The sequence below is a fragment of the Pecten maximus genome, chromosome 3, assembly GCF_902652985.1.
Source record: "Pecten maximus chromosome 3, xPecMax1.1, whole genome shotgun sequence".
NCBI lineage: Eukaryota > Metazoa > Mollusca > Bivalvia > Pectinida > Pectinidae > Pecten > Pecten maximus.
This window is the reverse complement of record NC_047017.1, coordinates 49,923,691-49,948,964: the sequence shown is the minus strand read 5'-3', so window position 1 is coordinate 49,948,964 and position 25,274 is coordinate 49,923,691. Positions and strand designations below refer to the sequence as shown.

At 35.3% G+C, this 25,274-nt stretch overlaps 1 protein-coding gene across 1 annotated transcript; it reads right to left on the bottom strand.

Annotated features, from left to right (window-relative positions):
- Nucleotides 1–8,164: 8,164 nt before the first annotated feature.
- On the bottom strand, nucleotides 8,165–25,274 carry LOC117324454 (thioredoxin-related transmembrane protein 1-like). Its single transcript, XM_033880310.1, has 8 exons — nucleotides 25,063–25,274; nucleotides 22,658–22,773; nucleotides 21,270–21,315; nucleotides 20,261–20,389; nucleotides 19,878–19,923; nucleotides 19,219–19,320; nucleotides 18,680–18,781; nucleotides 8,165–14,527 (listed from the first exon to the last, which is right to left on the bottom strand). Exons 1-8 carry the CDS (start codon nucleotides 25,212–25,214, stop codon nucleotides 14,339–14,341), a joined length of 882 nt encoding a protein of 293 aa, XP_033736201.1. The 5' UTR covers nucleotides 25,215–25,274; the 3' UTR covers nucleotides 8,165–14,338.

Sequence of the window (25,274 nt, the reverse complement as noted above, 5' to 3'; positions counted from 1 at the left end):
TATGCGATGATAATCTAATTTTTGCGATTTCCTTTATAGTATATTGGCCAATGGGTTTTGTTAAGTACTGCTTAAGATGGAAATTTCCACAAATATATTTGTACAAAGAACATTTAGACGATGAATTTATTAATTCCATACAATGTTGTTGAAAATTATCACGTATTCTAGATTTAATAATACTTAATATATTCGTTTCGTTACCGCTGGGTTCAATCTCCCATAAGTATCCTAAACCTAATCTAAATAATTCATTTCTTATACTATCGGTCCATTCACTGCCTCTTTGAATCATTTCTTCATAACACGCTTTCAAAATACAATTGTCTGAAGATTTAAGTTTAAGCCAATATTTAAAAATTTTAAATTTTCGAATTATTTGTAAAGGTAGTCTTCCAAGTTCTTGATATATCATTACATTTGGAGTACTTCTCTTAACCCCTAAAATTCTCTTACAAAACCCTAAATGTAATTTTTCCACACCAGGTGCTTTATGGAATCCCCATACCTCTGATCCATAATTCAATATACTACCCACAAAAGTGTCAAAAATACTTAATTGGGTTTCAACGTTAAAATATTTTCTTTTACAAATATTTGATACAGCAAACAATGCCTTTCTTCCTTGTTCCGCTATTTTTTCTTGTGTTATCCAGAATTTTCCATTAAATTTCATCAAAATTCCTAGATAACTAAAACTATTTACATTTTCTAGTAAGCAACCATTGTAGTACCATTTCTCAGCGTCATTCAGTTTAACGCCATTTCTGAAAACCATTACTTTTGTTTTTTCAACATTAACTGTTAAATTCCATTTATCAGTATATAACAACAATGAATCTAACATTTTCTGTAGCCCCTCTGCTGATTCAGCTAATAGTATCATATCATCTGCATACATTAATAGAAATAAGTTAATCATTTGTAATTCTATTGATGGACAATTTTCGGTTAAAAAATGCATTTCACAGTCATTAACATAAAGCGAAAATAAAATCGGCGACATTATTTCACCCTGGAATAAACCGTTTTCACAAGAGAAGAAATCCGACAAACAATTATTAAACTTAACACAACATTTAACATCATTGTACAACGAACGTATAATATTTAACATTTTACCTTCTACTCCTTCTTTGACAAGCTTATACCATAAATTTTGTCTATTAACAAAGTCAAAGGCCTTCTTATAATTTATGAAGCAACAATACAGTTTCTGTTTATTCTTCAATTTCTTTTGAATTAGTGTTTGTAATACAAAAACAGCATCTGTGGTAGACATCTTCTTTCTAAAACCAAATTGAGCATCGCTAACTTTTGAATATTTGCTATCAAATTCCATGAGTCTGTTGTTTAAGGTCGCTGTGAATATCTTGGCAAGACAACTAATTAGGGTAATTCCTCTATAGTTATTAGTGTCATTTACATCACCTGTCTTAAATACGGGTACAATATTACCAATAGACCAACTAGACGGATATTTCCCAGATTTGAAAATGTTATTAAATAATGTAACAAGACATGGTAATAGGATTTCTTTACCTTTGATTCGTTTATTAACCTGTCATGTCCGCACGCTTTGGCGGTGCTCAAATTACAAATAACTCGTTTAACTTCTTCTTCAGAAATATCATCATCAAGTTCATGAAGCATATCGGGCGGTATATTAGCATCATAGTTGCACATAAACTCGCTCACTGTTTCGTTCTCTGTACCTTCAGTTGATGACAGATTTTTGAAATGTTGGAAAAAATCATGTTCATCTAGAGTTGAATTTACATCCCGTACTTTTCCTTTTCTTAAAATTTCTATAAAAATACTTAGGGTTATTTTTTCTCATAAAGTTCAACATATTACCTTGGTGAGTTTTGTACTCCCGCTTCAGTTTTAGTTCTGCTTTCTTGTATTTTCGTTATTTACATACAAGTATATTGTGGGTTTCTTCATTTTTGCAAGCATTAAAATTATATAAGGCTCTCTTATATTCTGTGTACATAGTTTTACACGAATTGTTAAACCATGGCTTATCTTCATTTTCTTTGCAGGTTTTCTTTTGAGTGCGTCCAGAATAAGTAACAGTAGTAAGTGGTAATAACAATACTTTTAAAGTATCAGTGAACTTCTCGACACAACTATCAACACCAGACTGATTATAATCATTGCTATTGCAACAGTTCAATAACTCCTGTCTGTTATTTTCCAATATTCTACATAACTCAACTGTATTTTCATCATTCCATTTAACACCAGTTAGCTTTCTCCCTAATTACTTCTTTTTCTGTGGAATCTTTTGGTACCTTAGTTTTTAAAGTTATACAAACTGGAGAGTGATCAGAAAAACAGTTAAAAATACCACTTTCAAAGTGAAGTATATCTGAAAGGAAGTTATCAAAAGTTAAAACATAATCTATAAGACTCGTTCCTCTGCTATTATAGAAGGTAATACTACCATTAGGATCGTCGTTATGTCTTCCATTAACTATTCTCAAAGTAGTAGTTTTGCATAACGATACGACTTTCCTACCAAACTGATTGATAATTGGATCCGAATTAGCACGTTTGCTAGATTCTGAATCAGGAACATAGTTTACTATATCAGCTAGGACATTAGCAGAAGCTACACTAATTTGGTCATTAGTTATATAATCATTATAATTGCCAGTTCTGCTATTGAAATCTCCACAAACAATAACTCTACCTATATCTTTGTATTGACATACCATTTCTTCAAGACATATGAATATGTCGTTATCACACTTTTCATAAAATGTGCTATTTATCGGTGGGAAATAACATGCAAATATGTATAAATCAAGGTTATCGTGTGATAATGATCGGGATAATTTCAACAAAACAATATTATCATTTATATTTTCAATTATATCACAGTGTCGAGCAAGAGACGACCTAATAAAAACAACAATACCACCTCCTTTACCGTGAGTTCTATGGAAAACATGACTTTCATAATCTTCTAATTCAATTTCATCCTCTTTATCAATCCAGCACTCATATAGGCATATTACGTCATAGTTATTTACAATATTTACAAAGTCTTGAGATTCAAGTTTTTCACAGATAGAACGGCATATATTCCATGATATATTAGAAATGCCCTCCACACTATCCTAATACGGATTGTGAAGTGACTCGCGTGTATTCAGGTCGATTTCTGGTGTTGCATTGCTCTTGAACCTGCTGGTATGTGAACCGGTGGTCATGGTAGGATTACTCTGTTCAATGTTGTTAATCAAATTAACATTTCTGGGTGCATGGTTCTGAAATCGTTGACCGGTTGACCGGAAAGTGGATGTAGTCGTTTGGCTAGAATGTTGCTGCGCGGGATTTTTCAAATGACTTCTAGAGTCTGTCGATCCGTGCACATCGGCTTCCACCATTACAGTCTGTTGTGGCCTTGCGCGTTGCTGTACATCCGGAGATGGAACTGGTGGTCGCGACCCGGTCACACCGTCCATAGGGGACCACGACAGTCGTTGTCGTTTTGACACTCTGCTGTTACATGGAGTAGCAAAATCAATCAAGGGAGGGGCTTGTACAGCGTCTCTGTACGATACCGGTCTGTTAAATCTCGGGTTCATCTTTTGTGTTGAAAAACCAATCTCCCTATCCAACTCCTCTTCAGGATCCTAGAGATGCTCGACCTGGCCTGGCGTCGACAACGTTTCCTGCCCATACAAAGAGCCAACAACCCAAACAGAAGATCCTTTAATGTAAACAACTTTGACACACTTAGATTGTTATCTGTTAGTAAACTGAATGTCCCTTTTTCCTAGAGTTGATGTTGCGCATGCTCTCTCAACATGAGAAAAAATGGGGTAGACTCATACACGGAAGAAGACACCGAGGGGAGGGCTGTTACTAACCTACCTAGCAGAGAAAGTGTATGGGGCGCCTGATATCCACCCGTTTATCTCCCGTTTTTGCCCCCTCCAGGAGTTTAGAAACAACAAAACGTTTCGTGCTGTCTGTCACCCCTTCGAATTTTATTAAAGTAGCTTAAAGCGCTAATGTATGTACAAATAGCACTAAGGTGCGTGATAGTTTAATGACAAGCGATGTAATTAGCGATGTAAGATATAGGAATAGGCCATTTTTGTGGAATATTATATTAGACCAGATAGCTTTTAAATTGTTGGTATACATTATCATAAGTAGCCCTAGTACTATGTGCCATAGAAGAGTTTATCTACTTCAGCGTTAAGAGCTGCCACACCCAGGTCGGTATCTGCTCCGGATTGGGGTCCGCCTCTGAGGCCATAATTTTGAACCTATCCCACTGACAACGAGAACCAGAATGAGCGATTGAATTCTTAGACCCCTCAATATGCTCAGCTTTCAGGATGCTGTTATATTTCAGAAAAAAAATACCACTAATCGCCGAACCAGTGTTATGACTAGTGGGTCCCTTTAGGATTGTTTATTTAGTATTGTACACACCACCTGGTTGTTAGTATGAAAAAGAACTTGTTTATTACATATATCCTTACCCCAGGTATTCAGCGCGACGGTAACCGAAGTAGTTCAAGGAATGTGATATTCCTCAAGATAGGCATCCCTTCCCATTCAGTAGGTCAGGACGCATATGTTGACCGAACCTTAAATAAATGAGGAGAGGGAATTTAAAGAAATACAATGAATTCTTTTGTTCAACGTGAGAGGTGTTTGCCTGAACACTGTATAGTTATTTTTCCACGTGGATATCGTAGACACGATATGTACTAAGACATTAATTATCAAGCTAGTTCACACACCATTCATTATGTATGTTTCTATTTACAACACAATTTCCTATTTAGGTACATAGAGATATAGATCAAATGGTGCGTAATGATTAAATCTTCTTTTTTTCCAAACTTTAAATTCGAGAAACGAGGATATTTTTTTCAAAACAAACATTCAATTAATGTAATTTGTAATTTTGTACCTACTTTCGATAAACGATGTTCATTATAATACAATGTCCATACAATGTTCATTATAATACAATGTCCATACAATGTTCATTATAATACAATGTCCATACAATGTTCATTATAATACAATGTCCATACAATGTTCATTATAATACAATGTCCATACAATGTTCATTATAATACAATATCCATACAATGTTCATTATAATACAATGTCCATGAAAATACTGGTTTGGTTTGGTTTATTTTGTTTAACGTCCTATTAATGAGCTAAGGTCATTTAAGGATGGCCTCCCGTGCGTGCGACATGCATGCGTGTGGTGAGTGCGTATGTGTGTTTTGGGAGGCTGCCGTATGTTCGTGCTATGTCTCCTTGTGATAGGCCGGAACTTTTGCCGATTTATAGTGCTACCTCACTGAAGCATACTGCCGAAGACACCCAGCAGGACACCCCACCGGTCACATTATACTGACAACGGGCGAACCAGTCGTCCAACTAGTCCTAATATGCTGAGCGCTAAGCAGGAGTAGCAACTACCATTTTTAAAGACTCTGGTATGTCTCGGCCAGGGGACAGAACCCAAAGCCTTCCTCACAGGGGCGAACGCTCAACTGAATACCAAATGTCAGGCATTGTCAAGGGAGACATTAGGTAGAAGAAAGTTGTTCAGAAAGAAGAGAAAAGACCATTAAAATACAATGCCCATTATAATACAATGTCCATTATAATACAATGTCCATTATAATATTATCTCTTTTTCAATGAGTTTTTTAACCAATGTCTTCAAATTGAGTCAAAGCAGGGAAAATGAGACATAGGTATATTAAATTAGTGTATCAATTATTTGGCAAATGTACTATACAGTGTATATACAGTGTATATACCTGTGTGTGGTCTTTAAAATCTCCTTTCTCAGTCACGTAATGGTACACCTGCCTTACTGGTGTATGAAAACTAAAACGTCATAAGTTACACTTCTTGTAATAGCAAATGTCTCTAGGGTAAGGTACACATTTCCACCTTCTCTATCATTATTAGATGATCGTTTACTTAATCTTCCTTAATTCCCCTTGTACCTCTTCATGAGTCTCACTCCCCTTGTACCTCTTCATGAGTCTCACTCCCCTTGTACCTCTTCATGAGTCTCACTCCCCTTGTACCTCTTCATGAGTCTCACTCCCCTTGTACCTCTTCATGAGTCTCATTCCCCTTGTACCTCTTCATGAGTCTCATTCCCCTTGTACCTCTTCATGAGTCTCATTCCCCTTGTACCTCTTCATGAGTCTCATTCCCCTTGTACCTCTTCATGAGTCCCATTCCCCTTGTACCTCTTCATGAGTCCCATTCCCCTTGTACCTCTTCATGAGTCTCACTCCCCTTGTACCTCTTCATGAGTCTCACTCCCCTTGTACCTCTTCATGAGTCTCATTCCCCTTGTACCTCTTCATGAGTCTCATTCCCCTTGTACCTCTTCATGAGTCTCATTCCCCTTGTACCTCTTCATGAGTCTCACTCCCCTTGTACCTCTCCATGAGTCTCATTCCCCTTGTACCTCTCCATGAGTCTCACTCCCCTTGTACCTCTTCATGAGTCTCACTCCTCTTGTACCTCTTCATGAGTCTTATTGCCCTTGTACCTCTTCATGAGTCTCACTCCCCTTGTACCTCTTCATGAGTCTCATTCCCCTTGTACCTCTCCATGAGTCTCACTCCCCTTGTACCTCTTCATGAGTCTCACTCCCCTTGTACATCTCCAAGAGTCTCACTCCCTTGTACCTCTTCATGAGTCTCACTCCCCTTGTACCTCTTCATGAGTCTCATTCCCCTTGTACCTCTTCATGAGTCTCACTCCCCTTGTACCTCTTCATGAGTCTCGTTCCCCTTGTACCTCTTCATGAGTCTCACTCCCCTTGTACCTCTTCATGAGTCTCATTCCCCTTGTACCTCTTCATGAGTCCCACTCCCCTTGTACCTCTTCAAGAGTCTCTATCCCCTTGTACCTCTTCATGAGTCTCATTCCCCTTGTACCTCTTCATGAGTCTCATTCCCCTTGTACCTCTTCATGAGTACCATTCCCCTTGTACCTCTTCATGAGTCTCATTCCCCTTGTACCTCTTCATGAGTCTCACTCCTCTTGTACCTCTTCAAGAGTCTCACTCCCCTTGTACCTCTTCATGAGTCTCATTCCCCTTGTACCTCTTCATGAGTCTCATTCCCCTTGTACCTCTTCATGAGTCTCATTCCCCTTGTACCTCTTCATGAGTCTCACTCCCCTTGTACCTCTTCATGAGTCTCACTCCCCTTGTACCTCTTCATGAGTCTCACTCCCCTTGTACCTCTTCATGAGTCTCATTCCCCTTGTACCTCTCCATGAGTCTCATTCCCCTTGTACATCTTCATGAGTCTCATTCCCCTTGTACCTCTCCATGAGTCTCATTCCCCTTGTACCTCTTCAAGAGTCTCACTCCCCTTGTACCTCTCCATGAGTCTCACTCCCCTTGTACCTCTTCATGAGTCTCACTCCCTTGTACCTCTCCATGAGTCTCATTCCCCTTGTACCTCTTCATGAGTCTCATTCCCCTTGTACCTCTTCATGAGTCTCATTCCCCTTGTACCTCTTCATGAGTCTCACTCCCCTTGTACCTCTCCATGAGTCTCATTCCCCTTGTACCTCTTCATGAGTCCCACTCCCCTTGTACCTCCTCATGAGTCTCATTCCCCTTGTACCTCTTCATGAGTCTCATTCCCCTTGTACCTCTTCATGAATCTCACTCCCCTTGTACCTCTTCATGAGTCTCACTCCCCTTGTACCTTTTATGAGCCTCATGTAAATCTATTTTTTGATCATATGTTGCTGGGATGTTATCAATTGCTGTGATATAACTGCTATTTGAGTTGTCCAAGTATAGCCTAGTGTGTCTAGACTACATAAGATTTATCGGGTCGCAAAGATAAAAGAGTTCAAACAACAGAAGAGTGGCTAGAGCCAAAAGTATGTAACTTTTAATATTGTATGAACCTTGATTAGGGCCATTTCTTCTTCGATTTTCCTACAAAAAAACCACACACTAAATATGAATAAAACGAAGCATTTTTGTTCCGAAAGAAAATCCCTGATGTCAGCATATGAGCAGGCCTTTACTTCTGTAAATCACGCCTGATAAAGTTGAAAACAAGTTAGTGATGGAATGATTTAAAAGGTACCACACCTGAATTGAAACAAAGTCAAGTTATTGAGCGACACAATTTATTTGCATAGGCAAACAATAATAATTGTACAACTGTGAACGAAGATCCGACACTGGTATACACAACTGTAACATAATACATTACATTGTCGTATAGACAATCCGACACTGGTATACACAACTGTAACATAATACATTACATTGTCGTATAGATTATCCGACACTGGTATACACAACTGTAATATAATACATTACATTGTCGTATAGATTATCCGACACTGGTATACACAACTGTAATATAATACATTACATTGTCGTATAGATGATCTTACACTGGTATACACAACTGTAACATAATACATTACATTGTTGTATAGATTATCCGACACTGGTATACACAACTGTAATATAATACATTACATTGTTGTATAGATTATCCGACACTGGTATACACAACTGTAATATAATACATTACATTGTCGTATAGACAATCCGACACTGGTATACACAACTGTAATATAATACATTACATTGTCTTATAGATGATCAGACACTGGTATACACATCTGTAATATAATACATTACATTGTTGTATAGACAATCGGACACTGGTATACACAACTGTAACATAATACATTACATTGTCGTATAGACAATCCGACACTGGTATACACAACTGTAATATAATACATGTACATTGTTGTATAGACAATCCGACATTGGTATACACAACTTTAACATAATACATTACATTGTCGTATAGACAATCCGACACTGGTATACACAACTGTAATATAATACATTACATTGTCGTATAGACAATCCGACACTGGTATACACAACTGTAACATAATACATTACATTGTCGTATAGACAATCCGACACTGGTATACACAACTGTAACATAATACATTACATTGTCGTATAGACAATCCGACACTGGTATACACAACTGTAACATAATACATTACATTGTCGTATAGACAATCCGACACTGGTATACACAACTGTAACATAATACATTACATTGTCGTATAGATGATCAGACACTGGTATACACAACTGTAACATAATACATTACATTGTCGTATAGACAATCCAACACTGGTATACACAACTGTAATATAATACATTACATTGTCGTATAGACAATCCGACACTGGTATACACAACTGTAATATAATACATTACATTGTTGTATAGATGATACCACACTGGTATACACAACTGTAATATAATACATTACATTGTCGTATAGACAATCCGACACTGGTATACACAACTGTAATATAATACATTACATTGTCGTATAGACAATCCGACACTGGTATACACAACTGTAATATAATACATTACATTGTCGTATAGACAATCCGACACTGGTATACACAACTGTAACATAATACATTACATTGTCGTATAGATGATACCACACTGGTATACACATCTGTAACATAATACATTACATTGTGGTATAGACAATACGACCCTGGTATACACAACTGTAACATAATACATTACATTGTCGTATAGATGATCAGACACATGCAGGTATACACATCTGTAATATAATACATTACATTGTCGTATAGATTATCCAACACTGGTATACACAACTGTAACATAATACATTACATTGTCGTATAGACAATCCGACACTGGTATACACAACTGTAATATAATACATTACATTGTGGTATAGACAATCCGACACTGGTATACACAACTGTAACATAATACATTACATTGTTGTATAGATTATCCGACACTGGTATACACAACTGTAATATAATACATTACATTGTTGTATAGATGATACCACACTGGTATACACAACTGTAATATAATACATTACATTGTTGTATAGATGATACCACACTGGTATACACAACTGTAATATAATACATTACATTGTCGTATAGACAATCCGACACTGGTATACACAACTGTAATATAATACATTACATTGTGGTATAGACAATCCGACACTGGTATACACAACTGTAATATAATACATTACATTGTCGTATAGACTATCCGACACTGGTATACACAACTGTAACATAATACATTACATTGTCGTATAGATGATACCACACTGGTATACACATCTGCAACATAATACATTAAATTGTCGTATAGACAATACGACACTGGTATACACAACTGTAACATAATACATTACATTGTCGTATAGACAATCCGACACTGGTATACACAACTGTAATATAATACATTACATTGACGTATAGACAATCCGACACTGGTATACACAACTGTAACATAATACATTACATTGTCGTATAGACAATCCGACACTGGTATACACAACTGTAATATAATACATTACATTGTCGTATAGATGATCAGACACTGGTATACACAACTGTAATATAATACATTACATTGTCGTATAGATTATCCGACACTGGTATACACAACTGTAATATAATACATTACATTGTCGTATAGATTATCCGACACTGGTATACACAACTGTAATATAATACATTACATTGTCGTATAGACAATCCGACACTGGTATACACAACTGTAATATAATACATTACATTGTCGTAAAGATGATCTTACACTGGTATACACAACTGTAATATAATACATCACATTGTCGTATAGACAATCCGACACTGGTATACACAACTGTAACATAATACATTACATTGTCGTATAGACAATCCGACACTGGTATACACAACTGTAATATAATACATTACATTGTCGTATAGACAATCTGACACTGGTATACACATCTGTAATATAATACATTACATTGTCGTATAGATTATCCAACACTGGTATACACAACTGTAATATAATACATTACATTGTCATATAGACAATCCGACACTGGTATACACAACTGTAACATAATACATTACATTGTCGTATAGACAATCCGACACTGGTATACACAACTGTAATATAATACATTACATTGTCGTATAGATGATCAGACACTGGTATACACAACTGTAACATAATACATTACATTGTCGTATAGACAATCCGACACTGGTATACACAACTGTAATATAATACATTACATTGTCGTATAGACTATCAGACACTGGTATACACAACTGTAACATAATACATTACATTGTCGTATAGACAATCCGACACTGGTATACACAACTGTAATATAATACATTACATTGTCGTATAGACAATCCGACACTGGTATACACAACTGTAATATAATACATTACATTGTCGTATAGACAATCCGACACTGGTATACACAACTGTAACATAATACATTACATTGTCGTATAGACAATCCGACACTGGTATAGTTATACACAACTGTAACATAATACATTACATTGTCGTATAGACAATCCGACACTGGTATACACAACTGTAACATAATACATTACATTGTCATATAGACAATCCGACACTGGTATACACAGTTGTAACATATTACATTACATTGTCGTATAGACAATCCGACACTGGTATACACAACTGTAATATAATACATTACATTGACGTATAGACAATCCGACACTGGTATACACAACTGTAACATAATACATTACATTGTCGTATAGACAATCCGACACTGGTATACACAACTGTAATATAATACATTACATTGTCGTATAGACAATCCGACACTGGTATACACATCTGTAATATAATACATTACATTGTCGTATAGACAATCCGACACTGGTATACACAACTGTAATATAATACATTACATTGTGGTATAGACAATCCGACACTGGTATACACATCTGTAATATAATACATTACATTGTCGTATAGACAATCCGACACTGGTATACACAACTGTAATATAATACATTACATTGTCGTATAGACAATCCGACACTGGTATACACAACTGTAACATAATACATTACATTGTCGTATAGATGATCCGACACTGGTATACACAACTGTAATATAATACATTACATTGTCGTATAGACAATCCGACACTGGTATACACAACTGTAATATAATACATGTACATTGTTGTACAGATGAACAAAATCAATTTAACAATTTAGACCGTAAAATCATGAAACAAATCAACCTTTTAAGCATTTCTGTAAAGCTTTCACAATATTGATACAGAAAAACTCTGGTATTACGTATAAAAGTTTAAAACAGAATTGATACTTGTCTTTAAAATATTAGGTCTATAGTTTAACAATTTTTATGTTTAAGTGCAAATCTATAATATCTAATGTAACTGCCACCTGTAAATTTCAATAAACAATTTGTTTCTAATAAGTTAATATTAATTTTGTGATTACACATCTACAAACAAACGTGATTTTGGTGTAGTGATATTTATTGAGACTTAACAGAATGGAAAACGTTAGCAAGAAGTCCTTAATTGCTAAAATATATAGTGAAAGGTTTATATATATGCAAAAATAGTATTGTTTCATGCATTTTTGGAATGGCAGAACAATATAAACCAATTTGTCTGAGGATTCCTTAACACTCCATGGGGTGATGATAAGGAACCCAACTCGCGACAAATATTTTAAAGCTTCCATATGATCTAATCATACGATCTCTCTCACTTTACATATTAACATATTTATAAAATCTACAAACTTTGTTATCTAGTACATCTCACACTTATTTACACACGTGGCACACTTCAAGCTAACTCTCAATCGAACAAAGTGGTCATAAGCTTGCTCACAATCTTATAGATAAATGTTTGATATCACATTTCTTCTCACACTCCAGTGCTTCAATTCTAACAGCTTTTTAATCTGGTAAGACATTGGTAACACTCATTTAAAGAAGACACCTTAAAACACTTAATCATTTTGATATTTGCAACACATCAGTTTAAACAGATGTATCAAACTGAACCAGGACAGTATTTAGATTTCTTAATCATTCTTTTTGATGATAGTGACATAAAAGAACACAACCCATTAAACAAACGTTAAATTTTCAACATTTCTTCATAACTTACTACATATTGTACATAACGCCATAATTACAATTATCCAATTAGTAAGTAACTTAACAAGCTGTTGTTAATTATAATTTACTGAAATCTAACATTCATCTACTAGTACATTGAAAAACAACCTTAATTTAACTTAATTATTAGTATGGTTTGTGACGTTTGGCTGATATTTCCATTCTAAAATTTACCGATGAAAAGTTTGATAATGTAATACTGACTGCTAATCAATAATAACAGAGACATCAATAAACGTATTGTTGTGATCTATCACAGATCAATAAGGTCTGTAAGTCTACGTTTTTTTTATTACCATCCTCTTAAAAACATCAAAAGATAAGTCATGATAGTTATAACTATAGAAAAGTACATAGACTTTGGAATATTTTCTATATATACAAACATATGTACATTTTTAAATAAAACAGGAAGAGAACATTCTATTAACAGTTACTTATGACAGTATGTGGCGATGTGTTACTTAATGTTAGCATTACAGAAAGTCTGTAAAGAGTAACTAAAATAAACTTTCTCATTTTCTGGGGTTCCATTTTTTGGGGTTTTTCCACTGATAGGATAAAACCAACACTGTAACAAAGACAGTTACAGTTTACTACTATCGGTCTAAAACATATATAGGTGAGAATGTAACAGCAATTTGCAGGTGATGCAAAATTAATATTTAATAATTCATAATCTGGTCTTCAACATTCATTCTATTTCTATAAGATAAGCATATTACTCATAATTCCATAAATATGTATTTGTACATAGAACCTCTATAACATTCAGGTTATGAAAACAAGAATGTGGTGAAAACAAGATAATGACGTTGAAAAATAAATCAATAACTGTTGATCAACACATCTGCATTGTAAATGAAGGAAAGTTTTGAAATTATGCAAAAACTAAGTCAAACATACTAAGATTAGTGAAATTGAACAAAATTATTCTCCCAAAAACCAATGTGAACAAATGAATTTTATCCGAGATTTTTGTAGATAAATAATACTGAAATAAATCCATATTATATTGTGACTGGATTTCCTCACTGTCAATGAATGTCTTCATTAAAGAAATATTGTGGTGTTACAAACTGAAAACAGAGATGACTGAATATCCATTTTTTACAAGCAGATCGAGATATAAAATCTGACAAGCTAAGAGTTCTCCATTTCTGTACTTAACACCCCAACATACATCAGACACGGCTTGGCACTGTAAGTAACTACCATACTGTAGATTTAGTCCGCCTTCTTTGGTCGTCTCCGTCTTGGCTTGGCATCACCAGTTTCTTCTGGTTTTGTTTCCTCTGTAGCCTTCTCTATATCCTCCTCCTCCTCCTCGACAGACTCGCCTTCTGACTGTGAATGTTGTGTGTCATCCAAGATGTCTTCTGTTTGTGAGTCATCATCCTCGGTTTCCTCTTGTGACTGTATACAGAGGAAGAGTGATAGATGAGTATTGTGACTGTATACAGAGGAAGAGTGATGGATGAGTATTGTGACTGTATACAGAGGAAGAGTGATAGATGAGTATTGTGACTGTATACAGAGGAAGAGTGATAGATAAGTATTGTGACTGTATACAGAGGAAGAGTGATGGATAAGTATTGTGACTGTATACAGAGGAAGAGTGATAGATGAGTGTTGTGACTGTATACAGAGGAAGAGTGATAGATGAGTGTTGTGACTGTATACAGAGGAAGAGTGATAGATAAGTATTGTGACTGTATACAGAGGAAGAGTGATGGATAAGTATTGTGACTGTATACAGAGGAAGAGTGATAGATGAGTGTTGTGACAGTATACAGAGGAAGAGTGATAGATGAGTGTTGTGACTGTATACAGAGGAAGAGTGATAGATAAGTATTGTGACTGTATACAGAGGAAGAGTGATAGATAAGTATTGTGACTGTATACAGAGGAAGAGTGATAGATCAGTATTGTGACTGTATACAGAGGAAGAGTGATGGATCAGTATTGTGACCGTATACAGAGGAAGAGTGATAGATGAGTATTGTGACTGTATATAGAGGAAGAGTGATAGATGAGTATTGTGACTGTATACAGAGGAAGAGTGATAGATGAGTATTGTGACTGTATACAGAGGAAGAGTGATGGATAAGTATTGTGACTGTATACAGAGGAAGAGTGATAGATGAGTATTGTGACCGTATACAGAGGAAGAGTGATAGATAAGTATTGTGACTGTATACAGAGGAAGAGTGATAGATCAGTATTGTGACCGTATACAGAGGAAGCGTGATGGATAAGTATTGTGACTGTATACAGAGGAAGAGTGATAGATGAGTATTGTGACTGTATACAGAGGAAGAGTGATAGATGAGTATTGTGACTGTATACAGAGGAAGATCGATGGATGAGTATTGTGACTGTATATAGAGGAAGAGTGATAGATGAGTGTTGTGACTGTATATAGAGGAAGAGTGATAGATAAGTATTGTGACTGTATACAGAGGAAGAGTGATAGATGAGTATTGTGACTGTATATAGAGGAAGAGTGATAGATGAGTGTTGTGACTGTATACAGAGGAAGAGTGATGGATCAGTATTGTGACTGTATACAGAGGAAGAGTGATAGATCAGTATTGTGACTGTATACAGAGGAAGAGTGATGGATAAGTATTGTGACTGTATACAGAGGAAGAGTGATAGATGAGTATTGTGACTGTATACAGAGGAAGAGTGATGGATGAGTATTGTGACCGTATACAGAGGAAGAGTGATAGATGAGTGTTGTGACTGTATACAGAGGAAGAGTGATAGATGAGTGTTGTGACTGTATACAGAGGAAGAATGATAGGTAAGTATTGTGACTGTATACAGAGGAAGAGTGATAGATGAGTGTTGTGACTGTATACAGAGGAAGAGTGATAGATGAGTATTGTGACTGTATACAGAGGAAGAGTGATAGATCAGTATTGTGACTGTATACAGAGGAAGAGTGATAGATGAGTGTTGTGACTGTATACAGAGGAAGAGTGATAGATGAGTATTGTGACTGTATACAGAGGAAGAGTGATAGATCAGTATTGTGACTGTATACAGAGGAAGAGTGATGGATAAGTATTGTGACTGTATACAGAGGAAGAGTGATAGATGAGTATTGTGACTGTATACAGAGGAAGAGTGATAGATGAGTGTTGTGACTGTATACAGAGGAAGAGTGATAGATAAGTATTGTGACTGTATACAGAGGAAGAGTGATAGATAAGTATTGTGACTGTATACAGAGGAAGAGTGATAGATAAGTATTGTGACTGTATACAGAGGAAGAGTGATAGATCAGTATTGTGACTGTATACAGAGGAAGAGTGATGGATAAGTATTGTGACTGTATACAGAGGAAGAGTGATAGATGAGTATTGTGACTGTATACAGAGGAAGAGTGATAGATGAGTGTTGTGACTGTATACAGAGGAAGAGTGATAGATAAGTATTGTGACTGTATACAGAGGAAGAGTGATAGATAAGTATTGTGACTGTATACAGAGGAAGAGTGATAGATAAGTATTGTGACTGTATACAGAGGAAGAGTGATAGATCAGTATTGTGACTGTATACAGAGGAAGAGTGATGGATAAGTATTGTGACTGTATACAGAGGAAGAGTGATAGATGAGTATTGTGACTGTATACAGAGGAAGAGTGATAGATCAGTATTGTGACTGTATACAGAGGAAGAGTGATAGATGAGTATTGTGACTGTATACAGAGGAAGAGTGATAGATGAGTATTGTGACTGTATACAGAGGAAGAGTGATAGATGAGTATTGTGACTGTATACAGAGGAAGAGTGATAGATAAGTATTGTGACTGTATACAGAGGAAGAGTGATAGATAAGTATTGTGACTGTATACAGAGGAAGAGTGATAGATGAGTATTGTGACTGTATACAGAGGAAGAGTGATAGATAAGTATTGTGACTGTATACAGAGGAAGAGTGATGGATAAGTATTGTGACTGTATACAGAGGAAGAGTGATGGATGAGTAGAACTCAGAGTTGGTTCTAATTTTCATGTATTTATAAAACATATAAAAGGTACAGAGGGCCTGTATTGACAACCTGGGTTTCAATATTTCAAATGTAATGACGTCACTTCCAATGTCATTCCCATATTCTCATACACCATGGGGATCCCTTTACTTAAAGCTTCACAATCTCACAGATAACAACCACAGTATATATTCGGAGGAAAGACTAAAATCTATAACGTTTTAGAATACCTGTGATTGCTATCCCTTCTCAATCTCCATAGTGCATAATACTGTCACTACCATTTAAAGTGAAAAAAAACTACTTAATCATATATCCCCAACAAATTCTATTGCTTTCCCCCTATATATTTGGTTTAAATTAAGAGGACGACTTATTGGACATTGGACAATTTCCCATCACCAGATAGACAACTTCCCATCACCAGATATACAATATCCCATCACCAGATATACAATTTCCCATCACCAGATATACAATTTCCCATTACCAGATATACAACTTCCCATCATCAGAAATACAATTTCCCATTACCAGATATACAATTTCCCATCACCAGATATACAATATCCCATCACCAGATATACAATTTCCCATCACCAGATATACAATATCCCATCACCAGATATACAATTTCCCATCATCAGATAGACAACTTCCCATCACCAGATATACAATTTTCCATCGCCAGACAATTTCCCATCATCAGATATACAATTTCCCATCACCAGATAGACAATTTCCCATCACCAGATATACAATTTCCAATCACCAGATATACAATTTCCCATCATCAGATTTACAATTTCCCATCACCAGATATACAATTTCCCATTACCAGATATACAATTTCCCATCACCAGATATACAATTTCCCATCACCAGATATCAATTTCCCATCACCAGATAGACAATTTCCCATCACCAGATATACAATTTCCAATCACCAGATATACAATTTCCCATCATCAGATTTACAATTTCCCATCACCAGATAGACAACTTCCCATCACCAGATATACAATTTCCCATCACCAGATATACAATTTCCCATCATCAGATATACAGTTTCCCATCACCAGATATACACTTTCCCATCACCAGATATACAATTTCCCATCATCAGATATACAATTTCCCATCATCAGATATACAATTTCCCATTACCAGATATAAGATTTCCCATCACCAGATATAAGATTTCCCATCAACAGATATACGATTTTAATCACCTGGGCCCAGTTGTTCAAACTGTGATTAGCTTAATCACTTGATTAGTGAAAATCTCATTTCCCCTTTACTTCAAATCATTTGTGTGTATATTCTTCAAAATCAGCAGGTATGAAGTCTGGTAGGTGCTATAGTTTCAGAAAATATTGTCAAATAAGTTTTACCAGAAATTATTTTATTTAAATTTCAATATTGTTGTTAAACTGTGATTAGCCTAGTCACATTTTGAAAAACCGGGTCCAGAAAGCCTTTTCCCCCACACCAACATTTAACCCAATGTGTGGTAGTGATCAAACATCTCATTTCAGAAGTATTACCACACATCTTGTCTTACCTCTAATTCGTCCTCTGGATTCTGGGGGATTATGGCGTCCTTGGAAGGTGGAGGAGGTAGATATTTTGTAGGGAACACCATATCACAACAGCACACAATCAGCTAAAAATCATAAATATATGTTTATTTTTTTCAATATATCATGACCTGTATTCATGTTCCCTGTATGTAACTGTTCAATGGACAATCGGCACCAAAGGCTTCCTCCAACATACATCATAGACAAAGTACCATTGAAATACAGTATTTGTAATCGAAGAAAATTGATGTTGATTCCGTTACAGTATCAATCTCCTTCAATCAAAAAGACTTTCGGATTCTATTTCTCCACCAATGTTCTGACTGGTAATACCATGAAACCTCAAAGCTAACCACTAACATGCATCTAGATTTGAATATAATAATCTGTTAACATGTATAATCATTTAATATTCTAGAGGATCTGAAGCAAAAAGCAATACATTGAGGCTTATAAATAATACAATGTAATTTTAAAGTTAGTTTAAAGTAGAAAGTTTATCCACTAATGTAAAACATACCAGTCCAAGAATGAGCCCGAGACCTATGGTCATGACTGCGAAGATAACATAGCACGCCCATTCTGGGATGCCATACTCCGAGGTCATGACATTGTACAGCGCCTGTGGATGATTATAGCAAGTATGACATCAATATGGTATGTTGTCAAAATACAGTGTATTACTTTCTTGAAACAAAAAAAAATTATTTCTCACACCTGGACAGGTATTTCAGCACATTTATGCTCCCCCTGGGTAAGATTGTAAGCTACTACACATTTGAAAATATTTATTCTGAATAACTTTATATTTTTTTTCAATTAGGTTGACATTCTGTTTTTTTCTCCAGTGAAACAAAAAACTTATAATATTATCATACCCTGAAAGAGGGAGGGTGTGATTTTCTGATTCACAACACAACAATGTTATAACATCATGTCAAAAATGTCTAAAAAGGAAATCAAATGGGATAAAGTCAATATTGCATACAGAGAAAGGCCAATAGGGCCTGTTTAGACATTAACATCCTTATCGTTACCTTCAAGTTCAAGGTTAAACAATTCAACTACAAGATATGAAATTTTTCTACCTTCATTTATGACATTGTTATTATCAGTTATCAATACCTACATGTATGAGGCTGACCTGACCCTCAAACATTAAAACATCATATGTCTTACCCTTATCTGCATTGCAGCCTTGAAAAAGAATCCAACAGCTCCCATTCTGTAAGGGAATAGAAAGTATCTGTCTACTAAAACAATGCAACTCATAATAATATTGTATTTTTACATGTATGGCATAAGGGAAATAACTCTTGTTGTCTCCGAAAAATAGCATCAAAACTTGAAAGAAATTCTTTTAAATGAGTCAGTTTTATCCAGATATACAGATGCTAAATATAAATGGACAAATTTAATATAAGGCAGGCTTACCATAAGAAAATGAGTCCATAGTTTATTTTGTATTACTAGCATTTGGTTTGATGTGCCAACACACACAGCAATATGTTTAACACAAGTTATGGAGCTAGACCTATTTAGAAACACTACAGCAGGCTTACTGTATGGAGCTGGGAGACAGATACCACACCACAGGCTCGATCACCTCCCATTTCTTGTCATCAATAAAGCTGACTAGCTCGTTTTCCTTGCGTCCGCCCTTGTATTGTCTGAACACTCCATCCTTTACACTAAAAAATACACAGCAACAGTTTTAATGTAGATACGCACAAGATCTTACCTAAACAGAACATTTCACCTCCAACAGAGATGGATATGTCTATTGTCTACCCTCATCAAGTTTGTCATATCGTATACACCTCCAACAAAGATGGATATGTCTACCCTCATCAAGTTTGTCCTATCACATCCAATGATATGTTAATCAGTTACGTTCATCATAGAGGTGATACCATACTATTGTTATGGCCGGGAAACCCCTTTGTCACAATCCTAGGTCAAATATACAATAGAATATCAGTTACTATGGTAACCCCTTTGTCACAATCCTAGGTCAAATATACAATAGAATATCAGTTATTAATGTAACCCCTTTGTCACAATCCTAGGTCAAGTATACAATAGAATATCAGTTACTATGGTAACCCCTTTGTCACAATCCTAGGCCAAGTATACAATACAATATCAGTTATTATTGTAACCCCTTTGTCACAATCCTAGGCCAAGTATACAATAGAATATCAGTAATTATTGTAACCCCTTTGTCACTATGCTAGGCCAAGTATACCAAAGAGTATGTTGTGATTGATCAAATGTTATCAGTAATTATTGTAGATTTCTTTCTGACAATTCCAAAATACCATTTCCAATTTCTTATTAGTCCAAAGACTAAGTCCCACAGGAAAAGCAAGAGTCCGGGACTAAAGTACCTGTAATAGTATTGGAATCCCAAAAATCACTGTCAAACATATTCTTGAATTCCTGATATCTATACATTATCTACTGATAATATACGGACAATATGTCACAGCAGATGATCGTTTTTTTAGCTTTAAAAGAACGTATGTTATTATAGGTGGCCCAGATGATAGTAGAGAAGACAATACTTACTGGTATACAGTGGGGAGAGCAGATACCAGGAACCGACCACTTAGTCCTGAAACAATGCACAAACCAGCATTTACCACTTAAAAATAATGTAAATCTCTTATTTTTTTATTAGAATTTCTTTTTTTATGTTAATTCACAAGGACCATCAATTTGCGAGGAGAATTGATCACTAATTCAAATCCTTCACAATTATTTGTACAAAAATAAAATCTTTTTAATGGTGGCCACCCTATCAGGTACACTGATATAGGAGTCATTCAGAATGCTTTAACTCTGAAAGCTCATTATTCACGAATTAAAGTCATAGGACAAGATAAAGTATTCGCGAAAAATAAGTAATCTACAATATGACACATGTTATACAGTGAATAATGTTGTGTACTGTTATCATGTGTAAATGACTCTCACGAGAGGTGAGAATAAGTTGGGGTCGTTGAATGGTTTAATTTGGCAGATGCCAGTAAAGATACCTAAGGTAAGCAGAGCGATTCTAGCAGTGTTATACCTAAGGTAAGCAGAGCGATTCTAGCAGTGTTATACCTAAGGTAAGCAGAGCGATTCTAGCAGCGTTAAAACAAATATCTACAAGCTGCGCAGCAAAGAAAATTCAGTGGAGATTTAGTTTAATTTTAATGCCAGCTAGTTTCTCCTTCTTAGGAAGACTTCATCAGTGCAACATTTATACAGTTTGGGTGTCTCACTTCTAATTGTTAATTATGATGTTCTGAAAACTATGACATGCCTTAAAACTGTTTTTAACATAGGTTTTGGTTTAGAAAAGCAAGTTCCTGTGTTTTAAAAATTCATTACCAAATATTTTTTGTATGGCAAGGAAAGGTCTCACTAAATCAAAAGGCCTGGTTAGCAGTAATGTAATCTCCTACTTCCAGTTGGAATATTTATAATATATAATTGCTTATAAAAAAGTAGTTCAGTGCATAAATACCACTTTTCAAGGTAAACGCTTAGTTTATCAATATCAAAACAAAAAATACTTTGTTTTATAAACAATACAGGTCTTGTTACTACTGTAGGTCTGTATATATTCATTTGTATAACAGATCTATAAATAATTAATTATGCCACAAAAATCAATAAAAACAATATCACCATATGGCAGACATAACTTCATGATCTATTTTGTTTTATGATATACTTATTGTATGGCTTTAGTTATACAACTGTTAGGAAAATAGGACATAAAAATATCAGGGCACTTATTGTCAAGTTCTTTATTAAGCTTTCAGCATTACGCACTATAGTGCAAACAGTCATTTTATCATTTTATTATCACACATTAAGAGCTATTTCAGACGTAAGACATGAAATCCCAGCTATTTATTTATGATCATTTCTTGTTAATCCTCAATATATTTGATCCTGCTTACCTGGATTTTCAGTGACATCTACAACACCAACTTTAAAGTCAAAGTCGTCACTCCATTTTGCAAAGCTTGTCCATGTCTCTGTGAACGCCCGACAGGCAGGGCACCAGGGAGCCATACTGTTATAGACAGGAGGTAAAGAACTCTAACATATATTAGGAGGTCAATGTAAAGTACATATCAATATAACATGGAACAAAACATGACCATAGATGAATGTACTGTCAATACAAAAGAGGTAAAGGGAGGTTAGTGTAATGTACTGTCAATACAAAAGAGGTAAGGGGAGGTAAGTGTAATGTACTGTCAATACAAAAGAGGTAAAGGGAGGTAAGTGTAATGTACTGTCAATACAAAAGAGGTAAGGGGAGGTAAGTGTAATGTACTGTCAATACAAAAGAGGTAAAGGGAGGTAAGTGTAATGTACTGTCAATACAAAAGAGGTAAGGGGAGGTAAGTGTAATGTACTGTCAATACAAAAGAGGTAAGGGGAGGTAAGTGTAATGTACTGTCAATACAAAAGAGGTAAGGGGAGGTAAGTGTAATGTACTGTCAATACAAAAGAGGTAAAGGGAGGTAAGTGTAATGTACTGTCAATACAAAAGAGGTAAGGGGAGGTAAGTGTAATGTACTGTCAATACAAAAGAGGTAAGGGGAGGTAAGTATAATGTATTGTCAATACAAAAGAGGTAAGGGGAGGTAAGTATAATGTACTGTCAATACAAAAGAGGTAAGGGGAGGTAAGTATAATGTACTGTCAATACAAAAGAGGTAAGGGGAGGTAAGTATAATGTACTGTCAATACAAAAGAGGTAAGGGGAGGTAAGTGTAATGTACTGTCAATACAAAAGAGGTAAGGGGAGGTAAGTGTAATGTACTGTCAATACAACAGGTCATGTTAAGAGGTTATAATTACTTTAAATTAAATGGAACATGTGTTTTCTAGGACGAGTGTAAAAATATTTTGCAAGATTGATTCCATTGGTCAATGGTATGTTTTCCTTTCTTTTTCATTTAGCTTGCCAGAAACCAGAGACATATATGTCTCTGCAGAAACATAACTTACCAATTATAATTATCAGAAATACTTCAAGAATCTTAATCTGATTTATAAGTTGAGTCATAAAAAGATCCTTGTAAGGTCTTATGCATTTGAATTTTGAATTTGTAGGGATTGCATGAATTTCTTTTTTACCAATAAAGAAAATAATCACCACATGTATTTTATTTGTTTTTACTTCTTTTTTTTTATTTGTTTTTCCTTCTTTTTGTCCAAAACATTTGTTCAATACCAACCTACAAATGTACTTACATGTGTATAAGTACAGTTTCTGACCTAAATCAATTATCTCCTTATTAAGTTAATACCCAGGAACAATATTTATTGATCAACACATAAAGGTAATACATCATGAATAAAAAATCCCTATCAGTGTGGTGACTGGACAATCATGACTCAAATTTCATCATTAATAAATGATGACACACCACACACATGTCACAAATATTGGTCTTACTATGCTGTATACTACCTTTACCTGACAGATCTACCCAGTGCCTGGGGGGGACATCTATACAAAATACATGTAGTTCAGAACTGCCACACAAATGTAGCCTGATATTATAACATCACACACAACAAATCAAGGTACCACCGTGCTTCATTATTTACCCTATTTGAAAAATCTAAGTGATAGAATATGCCTAACCCCATTTTCACATGCATATATAAATAACATCAAATATACTCAATATCATAATGTACCAGAATTTTCCCAACTACCATTGTACTTTTTTAAATTGGGATCCTCAACATGTACAAATCATTAAAAAGTTGTAATTCTAATGAGCACATTACTTCAATACTAACTGAGGTTAGCTAATTTATATAACAAGTGGTGTTGTAATTCTAATGAGCACATTACTTCAATACTAACTGAGGTTAGCTAATTTATATAACAAGTGGTGTCTAGGAGAAGGGTAACAGGTAACTACATCAGTAACAAAAGTATATTATGAAACGATTTTCTACCTTATATATAATCCAAATGTCACATGTAAACTAGATATTTGTATCTGAACGTAATCACAACCAACCGAATACATGTTAATTCACTGTCAGAATGTCAAACGCCTGTGCTAAAATATATATCATAATTATTATATCATAACGTAAGTGTATGTAATAATACCGCGATTAGTTTTAACATTTACACATCAATGAACTTGGATAGAATATTTAAATTTGGATAAAAGGTCTAACCTTACACAGGGACGTATAAATGAGATTTAAACACCATATCGACGATGATGTTGACGTTAGGCCCTAATTACACCAGATATAGTTACATCTCGGGATACATGGCTAAGTAACGTCGTTACCGAATATCGTTAGAAATGTTACTAACAATTCAACCATCCATTCTCCTTTCAGTGAATCTGTCCAGTTGTTTTCATTAATGGTCACAGGTTTGCCGGACTGTTGACCACACAGGCACGTCGATACCAGACATAGAAGGATGAGATCTCTCAGCGCTGTCTTCATGATGCTGGTGTCCATTAGATCGGTACGTCGAATGAAATGTGGCCACGCTTACCGACAAACAGGAAGTGTTTCTTT